We start from the raw sequence: 24,855 nt of genomic DNA, 5'->3' as shown, positions 1-24,855 counted from the left end.
GCCTCACAGCACGAGCCCCCGCCATCTCAAGCCCTCCTGAGCGAATCACAGTCATTTAGGGGGCCGAGTCATTGCCTTTGTTCTGAAGATAACTGCTGAGCCGAACCTCGGTAATAACTGGGATTACTGCTGCACAAAGAGACACCATTGTCAGGAATTCCAGTACCAGAGTCTTTGTCCTCCAGGGAGTTCTATCTGGAGACGACAGCGGGCTCAGGGTAGAGATTGGATCGAGGGGGTTGGTGGTACGTCGATTTGTTAACAGACTCAATGAATTTTCGGGGGCCCATCACACGGTCTTCTGAGGAGTTATGTTGAAGCATGACAATGACGCAGAGTGACATCCATGCCTGAGTGATGTTTGATATTTGATGTTTTGGTGTTTTGTCTCGTGGGTCAGGGATGTGTGAGATATGAATGAATTGATTGGGTGAGTCATTCCCGTGGCCATCCAATAACCTAAGACCATAAGCTTGTTGACAGAGCACTGATGCAGAGAGAGGGAGGGGGGGGGGGGGGTTGGGGGCGGGGGTTGGGGGGGGGGGGGGGGGATAGTTCAGAGTTCCAGGAAGTGGGTGGACTCTTAAGGACACACACAGGGGTAGTGCCATACCATAGCACAGTGGTGACAGGCTGTTTACAGAGGCCTAGAGGGAAATAACCGTGGGCATATTCAGACGATTGTCTGAATCACACAGACTGGATAGAGATGACACAGCTGTCTACCCCACTTGAAAGAGAAACGTGTGCTTTCTATGAACTCAATTACCATCTGCAGTAGGAGGAGCTGAGCGCTCAGCTTTGGAATTTGCGTTGATCTAGGGCCCTGATCATTCTATTGGGTTTTTATTTTCTCTATTATTATGTAAAGTTACTGCATAATTAAGTTAAAAGGGTCTGTTCCATTGTAAGGCACATGAAGTCAAGCGTGTTGCCATGGATTTAAACATAGAGCTGTGCAGAGACCAGAAACATGGTGTTCTGATAACTTTGTTAACGAATCAATTCAAAGCTTAGTTTGTCAACCCCAGCACTACACTTTTGGACCATTTACCTAGCAGCATACACGTTCAATCAAATGTGTTATGTAGGTTTGAAGGGACAGTACAGTAATGGAAGTCAAATTAGAGCATTAGAGTATTTGTCAGAGCTGATGCATATTTCACACAAACTCATCGCCACCCACCCACCCACACACACACACACACACACACACACACACACACACACACACACACACACACACACACACACACACACACACACAGTGGTACACAGGTGGTGTGCTGTAACATTGATGGACTGGCCACAGCTGCCTAACCATCAAGCATCATTCAGCCTCTGTGGGCTGGCTGTGCCTCCTCATCAGTGTTCCGTCTCTGTGGAGAGAAAGGTCATATTGACTGTCTGAGTCACCTCCATGACCACAACCCCATCACACATCTGACACGGGGGGGGGAGGGAGAGAGAGAGAGAGATGCTTGTTCTTTCAAATATAATCCACTCTCATTGTCCCCAAATCTTTAGAAAAGTAGTCATTCTCTCTAGGAGTTTGGCTACCAGGCCACAGCAGTGAGTTTGAGCAGCAGACAGGCTGTTCTCCAGGGCTAGTGTTTTTCAGACAGCATTCATTAATTCGTTCTCTATGGAGTTTGTGTCCATTAGCAGTCATCTGTCCGGTGGATTCCATGTATTTTCCTCGGGGTTGCCAGCAGGCAGTGCTGGGGGCGGGGTCGTCTCTGTTAACCCCGTGTTGGCACCCCTGCCTAATCCACACCATCTGTGAGGTGTCAGCACACACTAATAAATCCATATCGCAGGCGTTAGAGAGACCCCATGATGATTTGTGTCCTGTGTGTGTGTGTGTGTGTGTGTGTGAGAGAGAGAGAGAGAGAGAGATGGAAAAGGGAGATCTGTTCTTCACCTCTCAAGGTGAATTCACAGAAACAGACTTTAAAGAGAGGTAATTAACAGTTCCACAATAGATCATTCTACTTCAATAATTAATCAAATGCTTAGCAATACAACTCAGCAACTGCTCCCTCTCTCCACACACACACACACACACACACACACACACACACACACACACACACACACACACACACAAGGTCATTATTACTATTCAAAGCTGTGATCACAGCCAAAACAAAACAGCTAAGTATTGATAAATTCATCGTGCTATCTGAAAGTACACACTCCAGATTTCATCATCGCTCTCATCAGCGGGGTCCATCCTATGAATTATTTTGTCGTCTCCCAGATGCCTTAGCGGTAAATCGGTGGAGGAATCCGTAAGCAGGTTCTGCTCCGTGTCTCTCAATCAAAATCAGTTGCAATCAGGCCTTTCGCCCCGCAGCCGTGGGTTGAATTATTTACCAGTCATTGACGTGTGGTGGGACGGCAGTTTTGTTTGTGAATTATTCATGTCGACCCCCCCCCGCCCCGCCCCCCCAGCCCTCTTCTCCTAGTTCAAAGGGATTAACATTGAGAATATGTCCAGCTTCTATTTGTTGTGCCTGTTGAACTCACCTACCCCTGCTGAGAGCAATTCCAATTTAAAATGAGAGAAGAAGAGAGAGGGTTTTTATTGCTCCAAGCCAAGCCAAGCCGTGATATGTAGACCGGCGTCTCTACCGGGTAAGTTCTGTGACGCCGCCACAAATTTCAGAACTGCTGTCCTCTCTACCTGTTCTACCTCAGTGGTTTACAAAACAGAGAGGAAAGCTGCCATTTTACATTGTAATGTATTCATTTCAGTGGTAAAAGGAAGGGGTAATGTTAAGGCATCCTTATGCCACCATCCTGGGTCGCCTGTGAAACATCATGTGGGTTTTAGGGTTTTAGATCTTCCTTTCCGTCCATTCAATTTCCTTGTCCTCTCTACCTGTTCTACGTCTGTGGCGCTGCCGTCCTGTGGTGTGTGAAGCCGGTACCCAGACAGCCCTGTGCTCCAGGGAGTGTGAGGGGCAGCTGGGGAAGTGCAGTGAAGCTCTTTCTGAGACTGGGGTTGAAGCTCCAGAGGAGAGGCCTTATCTAAAGCCAGCCAGGAGTCCCACTCAGGAGAGGCTCAGCGCTAGGAGAGTAGAAGGGGCCCAACTCCTCAGAATATTCTCTCCTTTCCTGTCTGTATCTTTCTGTTTGATATGACGGTGCCTCTCTTTGGAATCTAGCTACACGGGGGCGTGAACAAAGCACCAAACATCAAGTTTCAAGTACTCTCCCAGTTACCCTCTCGATTTCTCTCTCTCTCTCTCTCTCTCTCTCTCTCTCTCACTCTCTCTCTCTCTCTCTCTATCTCTTTCTCTCTCTCTCTCTCTCTCTAGCCTGGACTCACACTCACCGCTAAGAGGCTGATCCAGTAAAGGGTTAGTGTAGGGACCCTTGTGTGAAGGGAGCCGTAGACCCGAAACGTCTCTTTTGATTTCCTGCCTGTGTTACAGACACACGTGACCAGAACCAATTTAAAACAACAGCAACAGAGTGTGCATTCAATTGAAGAATGACCAGAGTGAACGATGTTCTGCTGCTGTTTATTGAAATGTTCAGAGAGAGGGAGAAGGAGAGAGAAGGAGAGAGAGAGAGAGAGAGAGAGAGAGAGAGAGCGAGAAGGAGAGAGAGAGAGAGAGAAGGAGAGAGAGAAGGAGAGAGAGTGATAGAGTGAGTGAGTGAGTCAGCGGGGCAGGTGGTGAGGTGTAGAACGACTCTCTCCAGGCTCTGAGCGGCTCCGCTCCGCTCTGCTCTGCTCCAGTCATTCATAATCCATTTTATTGACTGTAATCAACGAGACGCAGACCTGCCAGGAAACCAGGCATTAAGTTTGAAAACAACCGGCAAGCCCCAGCATCAACAGGTCCCCAACCTCTCATCAGCAGAGGAAACGATCGAGGAAGTATTCACTGGCGGCTGGAGCTGCATTCTAACTCCGAGCCCTCACTGTGACAGCAACCAATCACAGAGAAGACCAGAGTGCTGTTTACAGTCTGTGTTGTGACTGTGTATTTTAGGGTGTGTTATTGAGTGTTTTCTCCCTCCCTCTCTCTCTCTCTCTCTCTCTCAAATGTAGCATGACCTGCTCTCTCTCCCTCTCTCTCTCCCTGTCTCTCTCTCACCTCTCTCTCTCTCACCTCTTTCTCTCTCTCTCTCTCTCAAATGTAGCATGACCTGCTCTCTCTCTCTCTCTCTCTCTCTCTCTCTCCCCCCCCCCCCCCCCCGTGTCAGATGTGTGATGGGGTTGTGGTCATGGAGGTGACTCAGACAGTCAATATGACCTTTCTCTCCCCAGAGACGGAACACTGATGAGGAGGCACAGCCAGCCCACAGAAGCTGAATGATGCTTGATGCTTAGGCAGCTGTGGCCAGTCCATCAATGTTACAGCACACCACCTGTGTACCACTGTGTGTGTGTGTGTGTGTGTGTGTGTGTGTGTGTGTGTGTGTGTGTGTGTGTAGGTGGCGATGAGTTTGTGTGAAATATGCATCAGCTCTGACAAATACTCTAATGCTCTAATTTGACTTCCATTACTGTAATTGTCCCTTCAAACCTACACATTTGATTGAACGTGTATGCTGCTAGGTAAATGGTCCAAAAGTGTAGTGCTGGAGTTGACAAACTAAGCTTTGAATTGATTCGTTAACAAAGTTATCAGAACACCATGTTTCTGGTCTCTGCACAGCTCTATGTTTAAATCCATGGCAACACGTTTGACTTCATGTGCCTTACAATGGAACAGACCCTTTTAACTTAATTATGCAGTAACTTTACATAATAATAGAGAAAATAAAAACCCAATAGAATGATCAGGGCCCTAGATCAACGCAAATTCCAAAGCTGAGCTCTCAGCTCCTCCTACTGCAGATGGTAATTGAGTTCATAGAAAGCACACGTTTCTCTTTCAAGTGGGGTAGACAGCTGTGTCATCTCTATCCAGTCTGTGTGATTCAGACAATCGTCTGAATATGCCCACGGTTATTTCCCTCTAGGCCTCTGTAAACAGCCTGTCACCACTGTGCTATGGTATGGCACTACCCCTGTGTGTGTCCTTAAGAGTCCACCCACTTCCTGGAACTCTGCCCAGAGTTCCTACTGTACCACTCCGCCCCAAGTTAAGATGGCAGAAGTCTCAATGCAGGAACGGCTGGTTCTCACAGGGTCTTTACACGCTACAGTGCCAACCCAAACCTTACTGTGCAGGTCAGAATATTCTCTTTCAACATTGTGCTCTCCAGCATGCTTACAGAAACTAACTAACTAACTAACTAACTAACTAACTAACCTGTGGATGTGTAAGCAGACTAGCCCGGTGTGGCTCAGCTCAGCTCAGTCCGGTTCAGTCGTGTGAAAGGGGGCAGCAGGCCGTCTTGACAGAAAGACCTCCAGTACAGTACGGGCTGCGTCGTACGCCTTGTGTTTAGTTCGTCAGTAAATGTGAGATTCCATGTTTCTCAGGGCTGTGTAAACAGAGAGTGGCTGTGTTTACAGAGGTCCAAGGCAGCCAGACGCTTGACAGACTCATTTAGCTCAGGGTGGAAAAAAAAGGTCAGACAGCTTCCAAACAGCGTGTGATAAATGTTCTCTGCCATCTGATGACGATGTGCGAGAACAGCGAAAGTGGCCACAAAACTCTCACAAACATCAGACGTGAGAGAAAACATCTTAACAGTCCCTCCAGAAGGCCTCTTCACCCCCACTACCCCCCTGTACTAACCCTAACCCTAGAGACCTCTTCACCCCCACTACCCCCCTGTACTAACCCTAACCCTAGAGACCTCTTCACCCCCACTACCCCCCTGTACAAGTTTCTCTCCTGTTAATAAAATAAATAAATAAATAATAATAATAATTCTTCTAGCATTGTGACTGCTTATGGCCCCTGGTCTGAGCATTGATTACTTTATCTTATGATGACTGATGGATAGATGACTCACTTACGTAAGTCGCTTTGGATAAAGGCGTCTGCTAAATGCCATAAATGTAAATGTAGAAAGCATGTGAAATACAGCGGCTACCAACATTCGTTGGTAATTGAACCAAGGGTCTCCATGTGAATTCAGGTTAATTCAAGTTTGAGATGATTTTTCTTTCCGAGTGTCATAACTTTGTGACCTTGTGGACTTGACCTGCAGTAATCGTTTTCTATTCATGGCCTTGTATCTCTTTGAAATCGTAAAAAAAACTAAATTCGCCTCTCTTTATCCTGCCATTCAGGTGTCATTCTCAGAAAGTATGAAGATGATATGAAATGATACAGTTACGTAACATCAGAGGAAACACTCTCCTCTGTGATTCCTTTTATTTAATAAAGTCCTTTGATAACAGCGGGTCTTGAAAGAGATGAGATTAATGATCAAAAGAAAAGTTTGTAGAGACTTCGGCTTGGTGCTGACAGAACTTGGCCTGTTTCCTTGTTTTGCCATTGTCTCCTCAGGAAAGGCATTTGAGCTAAAAAAAGAGATCAAGTCATTCTGGATTACCTGCCACCTTTTATTTTTTACAGCATCGCATTAAAATAAACACCGTCTCTGCAAATATTGGGTGAGCCTTGCAAAAAACGGCTACACATTAACAGGTGATTTATATAACGCTTTTGTTTCGTGCAATGGCTGTGAACAGGAGATAAGTGACAGTTTATAGCCATATGGGCTCCATACAGTACGGCCTTAATGAAGGGTTCTGTGTCACAGAAACGTCTCCCTGGCAGAATACAGTGGCAGGGGCTTATGATTTATTTCCAGATATATATTCCGAAATTGTTTGACACAGAACAGCCCAGAGCGAACAGCACACATTCAACACATGTCACACTTTTGCATTCAGAATGGGTTCGGGCTTCCAGCAGCATGTGTTTACGCTTCTCAACCTGATTCAGAACACCTTCGAGACATTGGCCCGCGCTATTTGAAAATGTCAGCCTAGCCTGAGTGTTGTGAGTCGAAGGCTTTACGATCACCTCGGTTGGCATTTTTGATTTAATCCCCATTGTTTGATGACACATGGAGCGTCACGCCTCAGACAGACTGATGGGGACCGTAATATGATTATGACTTATGTCTTTCCTGGTAGATAGAGGCCTTTAGTCCATGACAGACACATTGGCCACAGGTGTTCTTCATGGTTTTCTTCCATTTTCTTCAATGTTGCACACTAGCAGAGACAACAACTCGATGCAAAATAGTCCTACCGTGTCGGAAAGACTAAATTAAAGACTAAAAACAAACAAAGAAGTGCAGCAACACACCGGGGCAGCCACAGGAGGCGCCATCTCGCCATTGAAACTACATTTGTACATTTGTTGTTGCTATTTTGTTAATATTTTGCTATTTTGTAAACTATTGTTTTTCATGTCCCATGCACCAACCTCACCAAGTCAATTTCCTGTATGTGCAAATATACTTGGCCAAATAAAAGAATTCTGATTCTGACTCTGAAAGGACGAGACACAGAAGAAGTAGTAGAAGAAGAAGAAGAAAAAGACTGTCCCCCCCCCCCAGAGACAACACACGTGCACACCCCAGGGAGAACAGAGCTCTGGGCTCTGGGCACAGGGTCAGCCATATTCGGCACCCCTGGAGCAGTTAGGGGTTAAGTACCTTGCTCAAGGGCACAACGGCAGTGGTAGGCACACATCCACAACAACAAGCAGCTGTTCCACAGGCATGTGAGGGGAGGGTTTTGGGGATGTTACATCCAATGAAATTGCGAGCGCATTCTCCCATCGCTCTGTCCATTCAATCCAACAGGCTGGCTAATCTGCTCTGCGTTGCATGGTTAGGAGGTGTGACTAAGCACAGCAGGACCAGGGTGAACGTTATGTGTGAATAATGGCGACATGAAGGACCTACTCTACCGTGACATTGAGCCGTCAGTTTGAAAGACATGTTGTGGTCAGAGGGTTTATTTATGGTCCCCAATAACGCATCACAGATTTCTGAAGCACAATGTGTTTTTAATTCCAACTGTTATTTTATGGCCTAGTTTTTTAACCCTTGACTTACTATCCAATCACATCTCTTGTGAATGACAGGTCAGGCTGCTCTTCCAGCAGCAGTAATATAGTGGGGTTAGAGGGTGTGTGTGTGTGTGTGTGTGTGTGTGTGTGTGTGTGTGTGTGTGTGTGTGTGTGTGTGTCTGTGTGTGTGTGTGTGTGTGTGTGTGTGTGTCTGTAATAACACCACCGCTCCACCTCCACCCCAGGTCAAGAGGCCAGACGCAGACACCCTAGTCTTGAGGAATCTCCTCCTCCAGGCAGCAATCATTTTCATTAGCTGTTGAGTACTGCCTCCAACCCCCTCCAACCCTGAAGAACCCTGAAGAACCCAGAACACGACTTCCATACTCACATAGTTGAAGTGTTAGAGGTCAGGCTTGGTCTCCCAGTCTCATCTCCCCTGAGCTCCGTCTGTTCCTCTAATCACTCTCCTTTCCTCTCCTCACTTCACCTCTCCTCTCCTATTCTCCCCTCCTTTCCTCTCCTCACTTCACCTCTCCTCTCCTATTCTCCCCTCCTTTCCTCTCCTCACCTCAGCTCTCCTCTCCTCTCCCCTCCCCTCTCCTCACCTCTCCTTTATAATTCTACCCTCTCCTCCCCTCTCCTCCCCTCTCCTCTCCTCTCCACTCCTCCGCTCACCTCAGCTCTCCTCTCCTCTCCCCCCCCCTCCCCTCCCCTCTTCTCTCCCCCCTCCTCCCCCCTCCCCTCCCCTCCCCTCCCCTCCTCTCCTCTCCCCTCTCTCCCCTCCCCTCCCCTCCCCTCCTCTCCTCTCCACCCTGGGCCGCAGCGCAGCACAGAGCCCTGAGGAAACCCAGATAAGCAGCACAGGATCATGGGACGACTGGCTTTGGTTATGATAGAGCAGGGAGCTCTCTGGGCTCTGGGGGGTGGGTGGGGGGGTGGGTGGGTGGGTGGGTGGGTGGGTGGGGGAAGGAGGGTGGTGGAGTTGGACCACCTCTATGTCTTCCTGTATCTAGAGACCTCTACATCCCTCTACATCCTGTCTCTGCAGATCAGCATCCTGTCTCTACACCTCTTCAGGGGTTGATATGGAAGTGATTTACCTCTGTTGATACGGTGGTGGAGGCCATCACCATCTGTTACGTGTTTCACTGCCCTTGGCAAAGCTACCAGTTGGTAAACAACAATATTGTACTGACATGAAGAAGAAGAAGAAGAACAAGCTGCACTGTTTCACCTTTGGAATCACATTCTCTACATTCCAGTTTGGAATCACATTCTCTACATTCCAGTTTGGAATCACATTCTCTACATTCCAGTTTGCTTGACCAGCACTCTTGCCTGGTGCTTATATTGTTTTCGCTTAATGGGTTCATGAATCATTCTGACGTTCGCAACATTTTGAAACCACATAAAGACCCTAGTCAGAGTGTGTGTGTGTGTGTGTGTGTGTGTGTGTGTGTGTGTGTGTGTGTGTGTCAGGCCAGAGATGTTGTTAGATGACTTCATTCCTGCGGAGTGAAGAGGGCCGCTTAAAAGATCACAATCTCGTGTTTATTTTTGTACTTTTTAAAAAAGGACATTTTTCTGTGAATGTTTGTGTTAAAAAAGGATATTGAGGATTTTGCTTTAAGATTAGAATCTATTTTCTCATGGCTGTGTCCACTTATTGCCTTATTATACAAATATTCAAGGAATTTAATCTATCTTCCAAGACTTTGTGGACCTTCCATAGCACACGATCCTTGTGGGGTTTACATGTGCAATGCAGGGGAGGCTGGTGGAGGTAGAAATCAGAGGACGGGCTCATTGTTATGCATGGCCCTGAATGAGGAATGGTATTTGCTCATTCTGTTCCATGCATTACAAATGAGCCTGTCCTCAGATTTCTACCTCCACCAGCCTCCCCTGGTATAATGGTGAGCCACATTCCCATTGATTCAGTATAGTCAAAACACATCAGCCACCAGACTCGGACCTTAATTGTCAAGTGTCCACCCAGGACACCCTGCTGTCTAAATCAAACGCACCTCTGAGAATGCAGTGTGAAAAATTGACAACCTGCAATGATTGATTTCCATGCCCACACCCTATCCCACTCTGTCTCCGCCCTTGCATTTGGGAAGTTTTCTTTCCTTCGACGGCGAGTAAATCTCAAACAGAAGCAGCATGCACAACATGTAGAACATCTCAGCGCACCTGTCGTGAGCCTATAAGACCGTCTGCATTCAGACGAAAGCCCTATTTCATTTACACAACACCGGATAATAGCTCTGTCAGGAGGAGGCGCCATAAATCAACCGTCTCCAACCCATCGAAGGCGTTTGATAGAGCGGCCCAGATGCCTGATACCATCAAACAAAAACCCATTAGTTTCCCCCTCACCTGATGAGTAAAAGAGAAGATTAGGAGGCTGATTGACAGTCTGGAAGTCGATCACAGGAGCTGTGTTTCCTCGGTTTAAACACAAAGCACTAATTATCAACGCAGAATCGCCACAGGGCCGGCTGAGTTTGATTAACGGCCGATGGGATGTTTTCTGTGAAATGTTAAATCATTTTGATCTTTTGAGTCAGGCAGGCTGATTTAAATCGGAAAAAGCCAGAAGGAAATGCACACGATTAGCATGTCATAAGAACCTTTAGCTGTTGTTTATGTGGAAAAAGAAACTGTTATGCTAATGCTTAGCGAAGACAAAACAGCAGCTTACTGGGCTGTCTTACCCCTGTTTGTTCAGCTGTGTCTCTCTCTGTGTGCAAAGCTAGGAGTCTTCCTACCCACACTGCACATCTCCCACACATGTTTTCTGTGTCTGAGAGAATCACTGCTGAGAGAAACAGAACCTTGTCCCTCGGTCCATTAAACGCAATTATAAATCAAATCAGGTGCCAGCAAACTCAGCTTCGCTGCGATAATAGGGATCAGGGGCAGGATATCGCATCTCCTCCTGCTATGCAGCTGGGTCCTCCGAGGGCGATGGTATTCCGTTTTTTGAAGAGGAAACTGCTTTTTCGAGAGGCTCTGTCCGTGTACCGTAGTATGGGAAGATTATCTAGCGAGAGTCTTATCTCGTCTTCAGAGAGAAATAATCTAGTGGTTTTGACGTTTCAACTGTTCTTAAGGACACTGGCTGAGGTGATGTTTGGACAGTACAGTTGTTCCGTTGGACACTGATGTGTACTTGATGGATAATTGCACTCAGTCAAGGCTTGTGTTTTGAAATAGCATTTTAACATACAGTATATACGCATTCATGCTATCTCCTTATTAATGCCAGATCTACAGGATGTGCTCATCTTATTCCAGTTCATTCTTATCTCTCCATTTGAGTCTCTTCAAAGCTGTCTCCCAAAGCACTGAAAGCAAAGAACTTAAACTGTAGCTGGCATTTCCTCTTTATACTCATGTTTATAACTAGATGATAAGGAGTCAGACACGACCAAGAAGGACATTCATTTCACTACTCCATCTACTACTACCCCTACTCCATCTACTACTACCCCTACTCCATCTACTACTACCACTACTCCATCTACTACTACCCCTACTCCATCTACTACTACCCCTACTCCATCTACTACTACCCCTACTCCATCTACTACTACCCCTACTACCACTACTACCACTACTCCATCTACTACTACCCCTACTACCACTACTCCATCTACTACTACCCCTACTCCATCTACTACTACCCCTACTCCATCTACTACCACTACTACCACTACTCCATCTACTACTACCCCTACTCCATCTACTACTACCCCTACTCCATCTACTACTACCCCTACTCCATCTACTACTACCCCTACTACCACTACTCCATCTACTACCACTACTACCACTACTCCATCTACTACTACCCCTACTCCATCTACTACTACCCCTACTCCATCTACTACTACCCCTACTACCACTACTACCCCTACTCCATCTACTACTACCCCTACTACCACTACTACCCCTACTCCATCTACTACTCCATCTACTACTACCACTACTCCATCTACTACTACCACTACTCCATCTACTACTACCACTACTACCACTACTCCATCTACTACTACCCCTACTCCATCTACTACTACCCCTACTCCATCTACTACTACCACTACTCCATCTACTACTACCACTACTCCATCTACTACTACCACTACTCCATCTACTACTACCCCTACTCCATCTACTACTACCCCTACTACCACTACTCCATCTACTACTACCACTACTACTACCCCTACTACTACTACCCCTACTCCATCTACTACTACCACTACTACCACTACTACCCCTACTACTACCACTACTCCATCTACTACTACCACTACTCCATCTACTACTACCCCTACTCCATCTACTACTACCACTACTACCACTACTCCATCTACTACTACCCCTACTCCATCTACTACTACCACTACTACCACTACTACCACTACTCCATCTACTACTCCATCTACTACTACCACTACTCCATCTACTACTACCCCTACTACCACTACTACCACTACTACCACTACTACCACTACTCCATCTACTACTCCATCTACTACTACCACTACTACCACTACTACCACTACTCCATCTACTACTACCCCTACTCCATCTACTACTACCACTACTACCACTACTACTACCCCTACTCCATCTACTACTACCACTACTCCATCTACTACTACCACTACTCCATCTACTACTACCCCTACTCCATCTACTACTACCACTACTCCATCTACTACTACCACTACTCCATCTACTACTACCACTACTCCATCTACTACTACCCCTACTCCATCTACTACTACCCCTACTACCACTACTACCACTACTCCATCTACTACTACCCCTACTCCATCTACTACTACCCCTACTACCACTACTACCACTACTCCATCTACTACTACCCCTACTACCACTACTCCATCTACTACTACCACTACTACCACTACTCCATCTACTACTACCCCTACTCCATCTACTACTACCCCTACTACCACTACTACCACTACTCCATCTACTACTACCCCTACTCCATCTACTACTACCCCTACTCCATCTACTACCACTACTCCATCTACTACTACCCCTACTCCATCTACTACTACCCCTACTCCATCTACTACCACTACTCCATCTACTACTACCCCTACTCCATCTACTACCACTACTCCATCTACTACTACCCCTACTACCACTACTACCCCTACTCCATCTACTACTACCACTACTACCACTACTACCCCTACTCCATCTACTACTCCATCTACTACTACCCCTACTACCACTACTACCACTACTCCATCTACTACTACCCCTACTCCATCTACTACTACCACTACTCCATCTACTACTACCACTACTCCATCTACTACTACCACTACTCCATCTACTACTACCCCTACTCCATCTACTACTACCCCTACTACCACTACTACCCCTACTCCATCTACTACTACCCCTACTCCATCTACTACTACCCCTACTCCATCTACTACTACCCCTACTACCACTACTCCATCTACTACTACCCCTACTCCATCTACTACTCCATCTACTACTACCCCTACTCCATCTACTACTACCCCTACTCCATCTACTACTACCCCTACTCCATCTACTACTACCCCTACTCCATCTACTACTACCCCTACTACCACTACTCCATCTACTACTACCACTACTCCATCTACTACTACCCCTACTCCATCTACTACTACCACTACTACCACTACTACCACTACTCCATCTACTACTCCATCTACTACTACCACTACTCCATCTACTACTACCCCTACTCCATCTACTACTACCACTACTCCATCTACTACTACCCCTACTCCATCTACTACTACCACTACTACCACTACTACCACTACTCCATCTACTACTCCATCTACTACTACCACTACTACCACTACTACCACTACTCCATCTACTACTACCCCTACTCCATCTACTACTACCACTACTCCATCTACTACTACCACTACTCCATCTACTACTACCCCTACTCCATCTACTACTACCACTACTCCATCTACTACTACCCCTACTCCATCTACTACTACCACTACTACCACTACTACCCCTACTCCATCTACTACTACCCCTACTACCACTACTACCCCTACTCCATCTACTACCACTACTCCATCTACTACTACCCCTACTACCACTACTACCCCTACTCCATCTACTACTACCACTACTACCACTACTACCACTACTACTACCCCTACTCCATCTACTACTACCCCTACTCCATCTACTACTACCACTACTACCACTACTACCCCTACTACTACCACTACTCCATCTACTACTACCCCTACTACCACTACTACCCCTACTCCATCTACTACTCCATCTACTACTACCACTACTCCATCTACTACTACCACTACTCCATCTACTACTACCCCTACTACCACTACTACCCCTACTCCATCTACTACTCCATCTACTACTACCCCTACTCCATCTACTACTACCACTACTACCACTACTACCCCTACTACTACCACTACTCCATCTACTACTACCCCTACTACCACTACTACCCCTACTCCATCTACTACTCCATCTACTACTACCACTACTCCATCTACTACTACCACTACTCCATCTACTACTACCACTACTACCACTACTACTACCACTACTCCATCTACTACTACCCCTACTCCATCTACTACTACCACTACTCCATCTACTACTACCCCTACTACCACTACTACCCCTACTCCATCTACTACTACCACTACTCCATCTACTACTACCACTACTACCCCTACTCCATCTACTACTCCATCTACTACTACCACTACTCCATCTACTACTACCCCTACTCCATCTACTACTACCCCTACTACCACTACTACTACCCCTACTCCATCTACTACTACCACTACTACCACTACTCCATCTACTACTACCCCTACTCCATCTACTACTACCCCTACTACCACTACTACTACCCCTACTCCATCTACTACTACCACTACTACCACTACTCCATCTACTACTACCCCTACTACCACTACTACTACCACTACTACCCCTACTCCATCTACTACTACCCCTACTACCCCTACTACCCCTACTCCATCTACTACTACCCCTACTCCATCTACTACTACCACTACTACCACTACTCCATCTACTACTACCCCTACTCCATCTACTACTACCCCTACTCCATCTACTACTACCACTACTACCACTACCACTACTCCATCTGGCCTATTTACACACTATATCTACATCTGCTGGCAAACAGCACACGATTACAGCTGTTTTAAAATACATTAAAATAACATTAAACATTACACGTTAAAATAATCAATATAGTATGTGGCTCAACGGTGGTGCGTCCGTGTTCAGATCTGTCTTTTGTTGTCATTCAACGTTTTCCTGTGGTTGGCTACACACACACACACACACGCACACGCACCCGCACACGCACACGCACACAGACAGACACACACACACACACACACACACACACACACACACACACACACACACACACACACACACACACACACACACTTACCTGTCACTGTTGAGAATGAGTGAACCCCTCCAAGCCCATGATTGCCAAACCTATATGTCACCCTCTGACGTCCCCCACGGCCTGGCTTTTGCATTAGCCCTGCCACTTAATCCTCCCATCCTGAACCACGGCGGTAACTGATTAGCATAGGCAAGGACTACAGGCCCCCCAGTCCAGATGCAGTAGTACCTACCTGCCTGATCAACACAAAGCTCTCGCCCAGTCTGACTGGCTTCGCCATGCATTTAAATGAGCCAATTAAGGAGTGTATCCCCGCAGATAGGGACAGAGTTCACAGAGTCTTTGATTAAGGGTTCTGCTGCATAGGAATATGCTGTATACATCAGTGAGAGTCAGATGACCACCTGGTATCCCTCGGGTCCTGCAGGAGGATAGAAATGCGCTTCCATGACTCACTCAGGACGAGCCTCGTGTCTTACAGTATGTAGAGAGTTATTACTCGCTGCATTCCTAACATCTGTACCCATCCATACTGTAATAACACAGTTTATTACCGTGTAATAACACAGTTTATTACCATAACATCTGTACCCGTCCGTACTGTAATAACACAGTTTATTACCATGTGACATCTTACAATAGAACTGTAATGCAGCATTGCTTGATGTGTTTTTGTTGTTCTTTGATTTCTCCGATGCTGAGTTGGAGGCAGACCTCAGGTCAAATACTTGAAAGGATTTCAAGTGCGCTTGCTTCAGCTTGGCCTACTTACTTTGTTCCGTTGTCAAAGGCAAACTCAATGGAGAGCAGCTTGAGCAGCGCACGTGGAAGTGTTGTGTCACGGGTTTTATTGAGTCCAGGTCGTAACGCTGGGCGCTGCTTGTGTCTCCTCTCCAGCTGCTGCAGGGGAAGTCCATCCCCAAGTACGGGACGCTGGACCAGATCGAGACAGGAAGTGGCGATGGCGAGGGGCGGTACAGCGGGGACTGTGATGACGAGGACGGGTGTGGAGGGTCGGGGAACGGCGAGGGGAGGAGGAAGGTCCTGAGAGTGTCCAAACGTAAGTCCTCTTAACAAACAAACAAATGTCTTATTTTCCTTTTTTTTTGTTTTCTATCGTAACTGTTTGGAGTGTGGGATTTTCTGCTCCCCCGAGCAATTCGCCAGCGCGGGTAGGTGGGGGTATTTGAACTTGAGTTTACCATCTCAATTGGGTTACTAATACACCCTCAGGTCAGACGTACAGTAGATAGCACTCTGACATTATCCAATTGTACTTCCTGCTGTGAACAGCGGTAGTCATGGGTAGAAGCAGCAGCAGTGACTTAAATAGGCTCGTTAGGACTTGGTACCTTTGGCCGTAGAGATGACCTTTTCAAATGATAATCATCACCCAAAAGTTGGAAGTTGGAAATACCAATTATGTTACCAAATTATGACAGGAGATAATAATTGTTCAAGATAATGGCAGGAGCCAGTGACTGGATGTTCACAGTACATCAGAAATGTCAATCCTGAGAAAATGATGATCCTCATTGCCCAATAGAGCATCACATAATTATGATAATTAATCCCAACAGCCTATAATAATCATAAAAGGCGATGGCTGCCATGGCGACATGAACCCTCCAATCCTGTTAATGGCTGTTCCCCTGAGGGGGAGGGATCTGTGACCCATGATGACTCACAGTTATGGAGCTTTCCTCACCTTTTCTCCCTCCACCTCCCACCAACTCACCCGTCTCCCCCCCTCTTCCCCGGTCCTCGCTCTGTCTCCCTCCATCTCCCCCCACCTCACCCATCTCCCCCCCTCTTCCCTGGTCCTCCCTCTGTCTCCCTCCATCTCCCCCCACCTCACCCATCTCCCCCCCTCTTCCCTGGTCCTCCCTCTGTCTCCCTCCATCTCTCCCCACCTCACCCATCTCCCCCCTCTTCCCTGGTCCTCCCTCTGTCTCCCTCCATCTCCCCCCACCTCACCCATCTCCCCCCCTTCCCTGGTCCTCCCTCTGTCTCCCCCTTGTCTCCCTCTGCCTTCCCCCTCCCCATCCCCTCCCCATCACCCTTCCCCCCTCCCCTCCGTCCCTGTCTCCAATCAAACATAACTAGCTGATTAATCATCCTCTCCCGCCGCCCTGGTGGATGGGGGCAGTGACAGCGTGGGTCATTCAAATGCTCCGTGGTGTCACAGTGAAATGCTTCCCCCTCCGCTTGCCTGTCTGTCAGTCGGCCTCAGATCTCCTCAGCCTCCAGGAACAGATCCATATTTCACCAGTGAGCCTCTGGGCAGCTCCAACATCTATCACCCTCCCTCCCTCCTTCTCTCCTTCCCTCCCTCCTTTCCTCCTTCCTTCCCTCCTTCTCTCCTTCCCTCCTTCCCTCCTTTCCTCCCTCCCTCCCTCCTTTCCTCCTTCCCTCCCTCCCTCCTTCTCTCCCTCCCTCCCTCCCTCCTTCCTTCCCTCCCTCCCTCCCTCCCTCCCTCCCTCCCTGACGGTCTGTCATCACACGCTCTGTCGCGCGCCAGCCACTGGCCTCCTTCCCTGTCTTCCCTGTCACCGCTCAGCCTCTCAACATATGTCAGGACGTCTGTCTGAGAGCGGCGGGTGTCATGGCGTCTAGAACCCACTCCTGTACTGTGTAGTACTGTCTCCAACACCAACACCAACACTGTCTCCAACACCAACAAATAACAGGGCAAGTCACCCAGCCATATGTGAGGACGCACCACCGCCAAAGACATTCATTCAGAGAAAGCAGGATTATTTTTGTTTTTGATGTTAAACATCCCACATCTAATCTCTTTTTACCATAATCCTCCGAACCCCTTTTCAGATGCGACTGTGATATGATACTGTATGAGAGAAGCATAGATTAACTATTTGCATAGATTAGATTATGTCACATTTTCATGGTTAAGATTTGACGTCTACATAAGGGAATCAGACGCAACCAACCCTTCGCTGCGAATCGAACCACGTTCAAAGGATTAATTTTAATAATAGTAATTGAATTACAGCACGTGCCTTTTTTATGACTAGGACCTCGTTGTAAAGACGTCTCTTCTCGATATTATATTAGATATAGTCTGTAAACACTGTATACAAAAGCTGCTGCTGTCTGAAACTCTGACACGTCCAGACCCAGGAAGGGGGAGAGGACAGGAAACGTGATCCAAGCCTTTGAAGGTGTCACCTGCTCCTGCGTTGTTCAGCAGCAGACACAGCGACTGCTGCCTCCACGCTGTGGGTTATACAGTACAGAGGCGTCCGTCCAGTAGACACATTGGCAGCAGGAGAGACACAAATCGATTTCCTGCAAGGAAGCAGAGTGAGAGGAAATGGAGGAGGCCCCCTTTAGCGAGATGCTCTTATTAATTAATAGTGTGTCTCAGGAGGCGCTGATTACATGATATGATTCCCTGGTTCTTCATCACAGGCCAGCGGATAATGAAGGCTGGAGGTGTTTCACACCGTCGACCCCAACCGCCCCCAGCATGGTTATGGATCCTCTGTCTCCATCTGTACATGAACGCTTTGTAATTGCACAGCAATGGGGATGAGCGGTTTGACTTACGATGCAAGTGGAGTACGGGTTGTTCTAAATGAGGGATGAGGGATTGCAGTGGGGGTGACTACGCTATTCACCCATCCTTCCATCCATCCATCCATCCATCCATCCATCCACCCTTCCATCCATCCATCCATCCATCCTTCCATCCATCCATCCATCCATCCATCCTTCCATCCATCCATCCATCCATCCATCCATCCATCCACCCTTCCATCCATCCATCCATCCATCCATCCATCCATCCATCCATCCATCCATCCATCCATCCATCCATCCATCCATGTGCATCATTGAGGATGTTTGATACCACTCTAATGGTCCATGTAATATCAGACTCTGATTATCAGATGCATCTTCATCCTCATTACACTGTGTTATAACACAAGGCCACCTCTGGTGATTCTTCCCCCTCGGCCTCCCCATTGGCCTCCCCATTGGCCTCCCCCCCCCCTTCGGCCTCCCCATTGGCCTCCCCAATAGCCTCCCCCCCCCCTTCGGCCTCCCCCCTTGCCCCAACACTGTGTTATTACATCAGGCCACCTCTGCTGACTCTCCCCCACCCCCCACCCTCCCCTGAGTCTGCAATACAGAGATTAAAATCGGGGGGCAATTAGGCAGCATTAATTAGAATATCAAAGCCAAGCCTCAGTCTTTGAAGGTAAAGCTAGCTGCTAGCGCTAGCCTGTCAGAGGCATGTCTGGGGAAAGCTAAAGGTTTAACACGGTTAGTGAACCAAAGACACTTGTCCCCTTTGGGGAAATGTCTCCAGCAGCCCGGTAGTCCTATTTCCTCAGGAGTTCACAATGTTGCTGCTTGAATCCCAAATCTGATGTGCAGATCCCACCAGTTCGAGTACTATAATGTGTCTCTTCTGTAATTAAAATGGCAAGTTCAATATGCCAACGTTGGGATACTGTATTAATATTGTCGCTACTTCCCATGCATCTACCTAGTTAGCCAGCTGCATTCTCTTGTGAGGAAGAAAGAGGCGGGAGAAAGAGGAGGTGTAACCAAGGCAACCTGGTGGCGTTTAAAACAAAAGAACCTGTCCAACGTCTCCCTCACATCAAATGATGTTACAGATCTACGGTGGCGAGGGAATGTAATAAACGCTGATTCAACCGTGACATCATCGTTATAAAAACATGGCTTCAGACGCCTCTAGGCCAATCACAATGATTGTTTTCATTATGTAATAAAATAAATAATAATAATAATAATCATATCCCTTCTGTGTGATTGTCAGAGATTAATGCATGGCTTGGAACGCAGTTTTAGCCAATCAGACGTGTTTCTCTGAACCTGTTCAGTAATATAAGAGCAGCAGTGATGGGGGTGAGTAAAGTACAATGACTGTTCACATTTAAAGTCTGACTTTTTTGTTTGTTTATTTATTTACTTTTTGTTGACTTATGTCAGAGTAACAACAATGTAGCACAAACTCACGTTTCAATGTTCACTTTCAAAGTAAAGTTTATTCAATTTGCTTTAATTAACTTATATACCTTCCTCTGCTCAGACTGCTTCAGGACTGACGAGGCGGGTATTGTTGGTGGTTGACTGACAGCCCATGTAGCCAATCAACAGCCGGTTTCTAGCTAGTACGAGCTACCTGTTCAACAATAACGTCCCATTTCACAATGATTAATTTGCGAGGGTTTAAACCATCAACGTGAACCAGGAGACACGCTCTTTCCCTTCGTCTCACTACCAGACTGTGCCAGGTTTCCCTGTACGTTCACAGAGCTTTTTTACCTAACCAGCCAGTCTGCTCTCTCTGACTGACTCATCCTAAATGCCATTGCTCCTGTCATTCCTGAGGGTCTGTCACAAACAAACGGAGAACCTCTTAGCCGTTCTGATTCCACAGATCAACAGGAAACATCTCTCTGCCTCTTTGCCTCCATCTGAGGAGGTAGATTGGAGTCGGTGATTCGTGTCAAATGAAATCAGATCAGATCCGATTCAATCTAGCGTGTGGCCAGGTCAGAGGGAGATTTTTGTCCTTATTAGACCTGTGGGTATACAGTATATTGCTCTTAGTGTACCTTGGAAGAGGCCTCGGCTTGGATTTCAAATCATTTCCTTGTCAAGGTAAACTAGGCAATTAGACTTGAGGAAGGGCATTAGTGATTGGTGAAACACATGTTTTATTCATTGGTTAGCAGGAAGCAGGAAAAACCTGTTTGGTTTGAGTTACTGCTGCTGTACTATTCCGGTGAATTTTATCTCTTAAACAATTGCTGGAATTCACCTTGCCTACTGTAATTCACCCCGTCAACCCCACATCGTTTGATTAACTGCTGCACACCGAGTAGATAGAGATTTTGTATTGGCTCCCTAGGAACAATGAGCATTTTCCTTTGTTTCTCCCAAGTATTTGTAAACTTCAGCATTTTTCTGCCACATTTACTGGTCATTATCTACTGAAGGCACGTTTCGCAATTCCTCACTTAGTCCCTCTCATCCCACCTGTCCTCATGGCTGCCTTAATGAGCTGCCGCGCCAGCGTCCATGCAGCAGGACGCCTCACGCTGTTAATGAACCATGAAAAGGCCAAGCACACATCATCCTGCACACCGTGACCGTAATCAGCCCCGTGTCAGCAATACCTCAGCCCCTCTGCCGAGAGGCTGCTCTGTAGACAAGCAGAGCTGCTCAAGTCAAGGTCCCATTAAGAACCAACGCTTATTGCCCTGTTAAACAGTCCCCTCAATCTATGGTGGTCACAACAGGACATCCCTTCTCACCTGAGAGGATGTATTATGACATTGAAATGCCTGAAAATGTTGTATGTTTTAATTTGTGGGCATAATTGCTGTGTATAATACTGCTTCAGGATTCATGTTCGTTGTTTATTGTGGTTTAAACATCTTTAAACATATTTTCGTGAGGGAATGTATTAATATTGACCTTGATTGTTGCGGCTCTGATTTCGTCAGTGTGGAGTCAGTCATTGTTTGCCCTGTGAGTCTCTACGGCAACTCTTCTGAGGAAAGTCACTTTTTGTTCATTTCCTCCCATTGTCCTTTGCAACTTTGTCCGTCTTTTTTCACGTCTCCAAGGTTGTCCTTGGATGTGCATCGACGGAGTGGGCAAAACTTGACGCCGTTCTCCCATCACCCTGTTCTTCGCCTGCTCTGTCCTTCTCCCTCCCCTCCCCTCCCCGCCTCGCCATTCAGGCAGAAAATGCTACGTCTACTTCGAAAAGCACTCTGCTCTGCTCACACACACACACACACACACACGCACACACACACACGCACACACACACACACACACAAACACACACACACACAAACACACACACACACACAAACACAAACACACACACACACACAAACAAACATGACTACTGCTGCCAAGGCTAGTGAACCAGAGAAAATCCAGACTGCCCAGCCAACAGGAACAAGGAGCCCCCTAGACTCTATAAGAGGCCCCCGTTCACCTTCAGCGTTAATAGGCTAGCACCACTCAACTGGTGGGAATGCAGAGAGCCAAACAAATTGCAGCTCTGTCCTGCATTAGACTTCCTGTGTCCTCTGTCTGCAAGGTCAGTTTGGTGGTGGCTGATAACCTTGTTTTGGATGCGGTGCTCAAAGAGGCACAAACCCACGAGAACATGGACATGTACGGCACTGAAGTAGGCCATACTGGATGCACACGCACAGGGCGGCCATTTTGGTAATCCTCTGTATGACGCCATCCACTCAAGGATTTATTATGATCTCTGTGGCTGTGCTGTACAAACACAGGCTCTTGTAAGAGGCTCTTTAAGTTATTGTTCCCCTCCGTAAACGTACTGTTCATTTTGTGGAGTATTAAAATAGCTGCTTTATTTGGCATTTCCAGAATTGCTAAAACCTCTTAGAGCCAGTCAACAAGCAAACAGCATTAAAGATCTCTCTCTCTCTCTCTCTCTCTCTCTCTCTCTCTCTCTCTCTCTCTCTCTCTCTGTCTCTCTCTGTTTCCCTCTGTCTCTCTCTCTCTCTCTCTCTCTCCTGTCACCCGGCAATCTCTTCTTATAAGCAATTATGGGTATAATCATACTTCCTTGTACATTGTAGTGCGAACTGTCAGGGTTGGATTTAGCATACTAATTAGGCTTAAATCACAGTCATTGTTTGCTGTTGCGTAATCCCCGAGATTTGAACGACTCACTTCCCCGTGACTGATTACGTAACGCGCCTCGCGTTATATTCTTGTTTATTCATGATGCGTCTTATTAGGCCGATGTGTCGTATCTCTCCGTACGCTTTCCTGCCTGCATAAAGGAGCTGAGGACCCTTAGAGGAGGAACATTCTCCCTCATGCTGTATCTCTTCAGGGATAAAGAATTGCCCATCAATTGCAGCATCTCTTCACAGAGAATACTGCCAAGGCCTCCTGTGAAGCAACATACTTCACTTCGCTGTCTGATAACAAGCTACATCACACCACATTCTTCTTTTTTAAAGAAGAAATATGAAGTCTACAGTATACGAGAATCTCAGAATCAGTTTGTGTTCACACTTTGTGTTTGGTGCCATTCGCCGCTCCGTTTCATGTGTTACGCTGAGCTCACCTCTCCTGCTGGCCTCTCCTGCTGGCCTCTCCTGCTGGCCTCTCCTGCTGGCCTCTCCTGCTCGCCTCTCCTGCTGGACACTGGCTGTTTACAGTGTGGGACATTTTCCCAGCTTCTCACCTCGTGACCTCTGACCTTCTACAGCGGTGCAGCAGCCAGGTCACAGTGATTTGCTCTCACAGCAGTGTGAGATGCCCTCAAACATTCTCAAATAACCTCCAGTCATACACACACACACACACACACACACACACACACACACACACACACACACACACTCTCAAATGGCGGCCCCCTCATCACCTTGTATACCACAGGTCATCATCCCGTGCCCAGTCTTTTTCGAGGTCTGGGGTCGGATGGTGTTATACACACAGAGTTGTTATGTTTGGACAAATCAGCTCGCCCCCCTGTCTCCCGGGCCCAGACTCTCTAACTCCCTCAGAGTGACACATAGGACTGGAGTTGCATGTAAGCATTAGGACTGTCACTCATTCTTTCACACATCCACCCACACCGCGCACACACACACACACACACACACACTCCCTCCGGCGGCTGAGTGAGAGGCACTGGCATCGGCGCGGTCGGAGACTACCGGATCCTCTCAGCAGCGAGCGATATTCTGTGGGTGGGGAATCCGAATTTGATTGGTGATAGTTTTTCTTCACAGTGTATTTTGGTTTAGGTTGTGTCTCCCTGCCCGGGATCAGATGAGGAGGCGGGTTTAGAAAGCAGGGTGGCGGTAATAGCACCAGCTGTAATCTGACGCTCTGTCATCCCCGGGTTGGACCCGTTGTGTTGCATGAATACAGAGTAATTGGGGTTGTGTAGTAGAGTGTCTTCGCCTCTCTGCGAAGCAACTGTTTGGCTCAGCTGGATAAAGACAGACAATATGCTTTCAGATTTCTCTTCTCTCTCTGAGAATGAGTGTGAGGAATAACCATCACAAGGATTTCAGAGGAACATGGATTTAGATAAGCTTTTTTTCCCCATTGCAACACAGAGGGTTATATAATGGCGCGCGTGTGTGTGTGTGTGTGTGTGTGTGTGTGTGTGTGTGTGTGTGTGTGTGTGTCTGTCTGTCTGTCTGTCTGTGTGTGTGTGTGTGTGTGTGTGTGTGTGTGTGTGTGTGTGTGTGTGTGTGTTCACAAAACACGGGGTACTCAAAAACACCCTTGTGTGAACTCTGTGGAATATCATGTCCACTTGTCTGAGTGTGTAGAGAGGGTGTCTGACATGTCTTCACCACGGAGGTC

General features: G+C 47.2%; 1 protein-coding gene across 1 annotated transcript in view; it reads left to right on the top strand.

Moving 5' to 3' along the window:
* The window catches only part of gpc5a (glypican 5a), a 113,988-nt gene that overhangs the window by 67,121 nt on the left and 22,012 nt on the right, over positions 1-24,855 (top strand). Inside the window, exon 7 of the mRNA XM_083691606.1 lies at positions 16,363-16,525. Coding sequence (XP_083547732.1) covers positions 16,363-16,525 — 163 coding nt within the window. The remainder of the gene's footprint in view (positions 1-16,362; positions 16,526-24,855) is intronic.

Source organism: Argentina silus, assembly GCF_951799395.1.
Source record: "Argentina silus genome assembly, chromosome: 19".
NCBI classification, from domain to species: Eukaryota; Metazoa; Chordata; class Actinopteri; order Argentiniformes; family Argentinidae; genus Argentina; species Argentina silus.
This window is presented reverse-complemented; position numbering and strand designations above follow the sequence as displayed.